Source organism: Nicotiana tomentosiformis, chromosome 7, assembly GCF_000390325.3.
Source record: "Nicotiana tomentosiformis chromosome 7, ASM39032v3, whole genome shotgun sequence".
Taxonomy (NCBI): domain Eukaryota; kingdom Viridiplantae; phylum Streptophyta; class Magnoliopsida; order Solanales; family Solanaceae; genus Nicotiana; species Nicotiana tomentosiformis.
In genome coordinates this window covers 27236295-27243953 of record NC_090818.1, presented here as the reverse complement: position 1 = coordinate 27243953, position 7659 = coordinate 27236295, and the positions used below count along the sequence as shown (strand labels likewise).

General features: G+C 35.1%; 1 protein-coding gene across 1 annotated transcript; it reads right to left on the bottom strand.

The window, feature by feature from the left end:
* Positions 1-4030: 4030 nt before the first annotated feature.
* On the bottom strand, positions 4031-7174 carry LOC104116104 (pentatricopeptide repeat-containing protein At3g58590). The gene is made up of 2 exons (XM_009626896.4): positions 4401-7174; positions 4031-4217 (listed from the first exon to the last, which is right to left on the bottom strand). The coding sequence occupies exon 1, from the start codon at positions 7011-7013 to the stop codon at positions 4683-4685; it is 2331 nt and encodes a 776-aa protein (XP_009625191.1). The 5' UTR covers positions 7014-7174; the 3' UTR covers positions 4031-4217; positions 4401-4682.
* Positions 7175-7659: the final 485 nt, after the last annotated feature.

The window sequence follows — 7659 nt, the reverse complement described above, 5'->3', positions numbered from 1 at the left end:
AAGTGAGTTGTTCCCTTATGCTTTAGAAAGAGCAATTGAGCCTCATTGGTAGTGGAAAGAAAAGGGATTGGTAGTGAAAAGAAAAGGGAATGTGCTTATATTAAGAAAGCACTTCTCTTGGTATTAAATGGGTTGGAAAGAAGATAAGCCTCGCGTCATCGTCGTCGTCGCTCGCTCGGCTCGGCTTCGGCTTCGGATTTGGTCAACGATTGATTGATTAATCTTTTTGGACAAAACTTCTTTCAATTATTTAATTAATTATCAAAAAATCAACCTGAAATAACCCAGGACCCGCGCGCGACGCGACCCAGTCCGTTTCTTTTTCAGATTATTTTAAATTCTTTTCCCAGAATATTTTAAACGTTCCCGCCTGTTCCAATAACCATGGATATTTCTGAAAAGGTTGCATATTTTCAGAAACAATACCAGAAAAAGGCTATAAATTCGCCTTGATCCCAGAATTTTTCTTTACGGAATTTTCTGAACTTCTTCTTCTTCTGTACAAATAAATTCCAGTGTGATTTACAGCCATTAAGTAGTTCGCAGTTCACCAGCATTTTAGGTACCGATACTCCAGTGAGTTAAGTCGTTCTATCCTGGGATGATAATATTCCAACACCTCGGGTACTTGAAGGAAATAATTTCCTTAAGGACACACTGTGCATTCAGTTGACTCGATTTCATTCCAAAATTTATTTTCAAATTCTGTTTTGATTATTTCGAGATTCTGCTTTACTTCTAATTTTCTGTTTCTATTTTGTGTTACAGAAAATTTACTGTTTCATAATATTGTAGTTAATACAAATTAATAACATAACTAATGGAGTTGGTTGATATTATTAAAATTTAAATTGCTAATGTAAATTATTTCATAGGGCATGCATATATAATATGACATATAAATATATGTATTAGCAATAAACAGACAAGAATATCTAATGAAAAAAAATTCCTTAAAATAGGTAATCCATACATAACAATTCACGTATTATTCCTCGGCTCATAATACTTAAAACACTGTTATTCATCGCCTAACGATCCCAACATTGTTATTCACTATATACGATCCATCCACGTATTTATAAATCATGTATAACTAATTCATATATGAATCAAAACCCTTCTTTCATGGCTTTTGCATAACTTTGTGTACGTGTACCCACGTGCATGGTCTCTTCGCATAAATTAAAGGATTATGGATTAATCGATAGGGATTAATCGATAAGCAAGGACTAATTAGTTTAGGGTTTACAGCCCTTAATTTTACTGAGCTGAGTTGGGGCTGGCCAGCAAGGTGTCATACATCATAATCACAATTAGATTTTAATTATAAATAATAAATCTTCCTGCGTCGAGTCGCATCACACAAAGTTGCCTCTTTGTTTCTTTTTATTATTATTTATTTGTTTGAAGAATATTCAGCAATAGACAATATGAAAGATTGAAGAGTCAAAGTTTGAAACTAAAATATTGATTGCAGTGTCCTTTCTGCCCCTTCAAAAAGAATGTGCTTTACATGTTAAAGTACCTTACCCGCGTGCATCAGTTTATAAATTTCTCCTTTTCCTTCACCAGCTTGATTTTTATAAGCCAAAAAAATAAATTATTTCAAAATAGGCTCGCCCAAGAATTTAGAAGGGTAAAATCTCAAAAACTTCAAGTTTATATTTAGACGCATATTAATTATTTCGATCTCAAATATTAGTTTTGGCAAATTGAATTCGTGTCAAAATAATTAACGTTTTAGAAAATAAGAAGTTATTATTAATTATTTTTCAGATTTATGCTCCAATTAATAGAGTATTAATTAAGTGAGACATTTAAAACTGTTATGAACCAATGCGTTGACCCAAACACTACTGTTCACAACTTATCCAGTTGGTGGAATCGACCAAATAACCAAACACGATAACATCTGTAATCTCTTGCAATTTTAAAATTATTTTCTGTTTAGCTTCAATTTTCTGCACTGTAATATCATTAGTACATTTTTTAAAATTCAAACGGATAAACAAATTGTTGTTTATTTATTTTGCATAATTAAACGTTGAATATCCAATTCGTAACATTGAATTCTTTTCCAACTTTTCCTTATTTAATATTGCTACTAGTATTTTTCTAGCTAGGTTGTCTACAATTGTAACTGTATGATCTTTAAGACACGAGTTCAAGCCGTGAAAGCATTCACTAATGTTTGTATAGGGGTGGACTGTCTACATCACACCCCTTAGGTACGGCTCTTCCACAGACCCCTCGTGAACACAGAATACTTTGTGCACCTGGTTGTCTTATATTCGTAGGTTGACTGCACTCAATTTAATAGCAGACTCAAAATTTACAAGTAGCGGGCAACTCTTTGAAGAAGACACTGTAAGAATATCATGATGAAAAATTCAGTCATGCAACTTAATAACATTAAAAATTCAAACAATTAAGAACCACAATATATTTTTTACTTTGTATCTTTCTATTTTTCTCAATAAGCTATTGAGTTTTCTCAAAAGTTAAAGTTTCTGAATATTTCAGGGAAAATGAGCCCCACATGAATATCCCAATGTCAGAGAGTGCGATTTCTACGTGGAAAATTGATGGATAATAGAAGATACTTAAGTGATTCGTCTAACCCTAATGTTAATGAATACATTATAATGCTAATAAATAAATGCAGGTGTCGGTGTTTTCTGCTGGCCAATTAAGGAATAATATTACATGTCAGAAATGATAACATTGTCTCTTTAGTTTGTCACCGACCAACATATATGACATTATAACAAAACACAAGGGATGACTAGATTGTGCTCTTTGTTTATGAATAGTGACCTCTCATTGTAATGAAGGGGTAGAGGAGGAGAAAAAGAACCTGCCATTACATTTTGTCTCTAAATTAAAAATAGCGTATTTCAAAGAAGAGTTTAATTTCTGCTCACCGATAAGATAAAAAATATTTATGCAATAAATTAAAGTCTTTAAAAGGTAATTGCATGTATCTCTTTGAATATTCAGACAATAAAAAAAAAACAAAAAAAATAAGATTAAGACAGATCCCGTTATAAGTTTTATCCTTATATGTTATGATCGCCAAGTCATATTCATTAGTATTTATTGATGACTTAGAATAAATAGTGAATAATATGCTATACAAAGTAAATCACATTGATAATGTAAATAAATCATTACACTATCATTGTATATAACTTAAATACTAATGAATCCATTGAGGTGATGTAATAGTTTCTAAAGAGTTTATAGTATTGACTATGTCTTCTTTATTTCTGTTGTGGTGGAGTGGTAAATACTCCTCCATCATTAACCAGAGGTCTTGAGTTCGAGTCCCTGGGTATGGAGTCGCCTTTGTTAGGGAGTGCTTTACCCCCCAATGTGGGACTTTTCGGCGCGAATCCGGATTTAGTCGGGTCCCAATGTGGGTATCGGACATCGGATGAGAAACAAAAAAAAAACATAGAAGCGTCTGTACTACTAACTCTAGTTTCTAGAAGTTTATAGTTAAAATAAAAAAAAATTAGCCGTAGTTTGTTCTTTGAATTTACCTTCTTTAAATAACTTCTTTTGACTAATAAGATTGTGATGGTGGCAATGGAAAGTGAAATTTTTGTAGCTTTATAACCAAAAATAAGACTCCCAAGTTGAGCCTCTATGTTGGTTTTGGGGTCTAGCCAGCAGAAACAGTTTCAAACTTTTTAGCCATCTCTTCTGTAAGTGGATGTGAATTTGAATTTAACAAAGATAAAATAGCTAAATACGCTTGACGTTTACGCCAATAACAGTTTGTTTTCCAATGGTTTTCATTATTATGATCACATATATGGTACTCCTATTTTTAAAAAATGTGTAAAAAATCTTTTTTGACGACAAATATAGGGAGACTATTAGAAAGAAAACTCAAATTGTCCCTATCTTCAAACCTAACTCATATTCTCGCATTGGAACCAAGTCCAACTCCAAAAGATTTGTTTTCCTGTGAACTCCATAATCGAAGAGAAAAGATCGAATAAGACTTGAGAGAATGCACTTCCACAATATCAAGTAATGAATATAGTTTGTTGATGTTATGGCCTAATTTACACCATTTTCTGATAAGGCAAGCTTGTCTATCTGACTGGATTCACAATTGAATTGGAGCTATTAATATTACCATAGCCTTGACTCGATTGTTCACTTGTTGGAGACTTCTTAACAAGACACAGTTTCTTCCCCACCTACCATAAAAGATAAAAAGAAGGAATTAGAGAACTTCCATCTCACAAACAATCTCCTTCATTTACATGAGCTTGGAGGTGTCAATCTCTGTAAGTAAATCTTTCGATATTCTACATACTTGCTGTTGAATTTAATTTTCCGTTAGAAGAAACTAGAACTGCATCAGTGATCAAGGAACTTACTCTTCTTTGATCATCAATGGTCCTTGTAGCCAGTTGAGGACACAACATTTTATCAATGGTCCTTTGAGTTGAGGACACAACATTTTATAAAGAGCGAAAACGTTCAACATTACCCAACTATACCAGTTTCCTGTTTGTTTATATGCTGTTGGGAAAACGATTAATCATCCAGATTTCAGAAACTTAAGTAAGCTTCATCAAGCAACATGATCATTACCTAAAATTCAATAGCAGTACTCTGCATCACCCTCTTCATGAATATTCCATTGGCTTGAGAATATTTTATGAAGCAAGAGTGCGAGGGTCGTCTATGCTTCTTTTCTTCTTGCATCCTTCCAAAAAAATGCGCCATATTAGAGCATTTGAGGGGAAAGGCATCCCAGTGATTAACTGCTCGGCTTCTCTCAGATAGCCATACCTAGCGAGCAAGTCGACTGCAATAAGATAGTGATCCATCTCTGGTTCTACCCCATATTTCTCTTTCATCTGCTCAAACAATTCCATCCCCTCTTTCACTAACCCAACGTGTCTACATGCTGAAAGAACGGTTATGAAAGCAACCTTATCAGGTCTAATCCCTGTCATATCCATCTCCTTGAATTTCACCAATGCCTCGTATGCATAACCGTGCAGTCCAAGGGCTGAAACAATGGCTGTCCATGAGATAACATTTCTAGTCGTCATTTCATTGAAGATCTTGATCGAACTTGCAAGACTCCCACATTTTCCATACATATCAATCATGATATTGCGGACAAATGTGTCACAACGCTTAAAATCAGTCTTTACAATGAGGCCATGAAGGGAGCTACCTAGACCGAGGTTACAAAGCTTGGTGCACACACTAAAGAGGCTAACATACGTGTAATTATCGGGAGTGATCCTAGCTATCCGCATGTGTCCAAGAAGTTCAAAAACTTCTTCGTAATCACCATTTCGAGAACAGGCTGCAATCAAAATATTCCAAGATATAGTATCCGGGTTTTCAAGGTCAGAAAACAACTCTTGAGTCTTATCAAATTGCCCACATCTGTTATAAATGTTTGCAATCATATTGGCCTCGACAGCAGGAAGTGGCATATCATAGGTAGTGACAAACCTTAGGGCATCATCAACTGAACTATTTTTTGCATATGAAGAAATGAGACTGCTAGAGACGTAAGCATTATCAATGTAACCCATTTTTATTGACAAGGAATGGAGCTGAAGCACCTCAAATAGTGCACATGATTTCACAGCAATAGAAAATGAAAACTCAGTAGGACGATAACCTGAGTGAATCATTTGTTGAAGCAGCAAAATAGCAGGAGAAGAGCTTTTACTCGAGTAACCCAGCATCAAGGTGTTCCAAGAAACCACGTTCTTCTCGGATATTTCATCAAAGCAAAGATGAGCATCATCCAATTTATCACATTTAACATAAAAGTCGAGTAAAGCACTACCGACATATACATCAGATTCAAACTTTCTCTGGATTACTTTCGCATGGATGGACTCCCCAAGCAATCGATACTGCTGGCTAGTGCAGCAGTTTAGGACACTCACATGTGTCATATCATTAGGCAAGACACCACTTGCATTCATTTTCCTGAAAACAACCAGTGCTTTATCCGCTCTCTCACTCTTAGCAATTGCACCAACTATTGTATTCCACGATACAACATCCTTAACAGAAACATCCTCAAACATTTTCTCTGTCCTATCGATGCCAGAGCATTTTGCATACATGTTAATCAATGAATTACTCACTGATACTGCAAAAACTAATCCACTTTTCACTACCAACCCATGTACTTGTTCCCCTAATATTAAATCAAGTTCCCCAACAAAACCGGACAATAGGCCCAAGAAAGTGCTCTCAGAAGGAGCCAGTTCACTCCTTATTAACTTCCTGAAAATAACCACGGCTTCTTCAACACATTCATACTGTCCAAGCAAAGATATCATACAATTCAGAGTCACCAAGTTCTTTTTAGGCATTTCATCAAAAATCTGCATAGCTTCATCTAAGTATCCTTGCCTTCCAAGTAAACCCAATAATGCAGTCCCTGTGAAAGCATCAATGTGAAACAGGCCCAATTTTTCAGCCAAAGCATACAATTGAAATCCAAGAATAATATCCAAAGACTCACAACCCAAAAGCCCACCAAATGTAAACTGAGTTGGTTCATATCCACAACTCCTCATCTCAGAAAACAACCTCCAAACCTCAAATAAATTTCCATTCCGACTATAAGCACTAATCATTGTATTGTAAGACACAACATTTCTCTTGGTCATATAATCAAACACTTCGTGTGCCGTGCGTATATCCCCGAACGTAGAATACTTAGACATAATACAATTATGGGCCAAAAAGGGTTGAGTTGGGTCTGGCCCCGTTGTGATAGTAAGTGCGTGAAGGGCCTTGGTTGCGTCGAGGGATTGAACCCCATGTGGTTCTTGAAGTAACTGAATGAGCCGTTGGTGTTTGATATTTTCTCCATGAGAAGGGTGGTGGGATAGAAGGTTTTCAGTTGAAGTTGAGAAGTGAAATTTCAGAGCATAAGAGAAATACTTTTGGATGTTAGAATGAATTGAAAACCTTAAGGACACTATAATGGCGTTCGACATGCAGTAACATCCAACGAGTAAAACTCTTTCGGCCTCCTCATTTATCGGTAACTATGACTCCGCAGTATAGGCTAAAATATAAATTATACATACGCGTAAGTATAACCTTTTTGGAATTGCTTAAATTTGCCACATATATGAGTTTCTTCTTGCCTTCTTATTTAGTATAGGAAATTAAACCATGTCCTAATTAAATTATGCACTTCTCTCCGTATCTCTTAAACTTTAAATAAGCTCTTCGCGCTAGCATCAATAAAGTAATGTATAAGGTGAAATAGGAAAGGACTTGTTGTCTCATCTATACCTAATTAATCATCTCTTTTATGATTAGCTAGCATTAACTATATGCTGATATTTCCTCAATATAATAATCAAGTTGACCCAAATATTCCTTTCTTATAATATATGTATGCTCAACCATGCATACCACTATTCACGTACTATAGAACTGCATAAGACATTAATTACGATAACATTAGACAATGTCTTCATACTACTACACAGAAAGAAAACAAGTTACAGTACAAGCATTACAACCAATGCGTACTCATCCATTACTAGTACGTCAAAGTTATTATTTCTCCTTCAATAACATCAGCTACTCATGAATAGTAACTAGAAATTTATGGAGTAATGGTGTTTGGGA

Coding starts and splice junctions, on each gene's coding strand:
- LOC104116104 (XM_009626896.4), bottom strand. CDS start 7,013: ATGTCGAACGCCATTATAGTGTCCTTAAGGTTTTCAATTCATTCTAAC.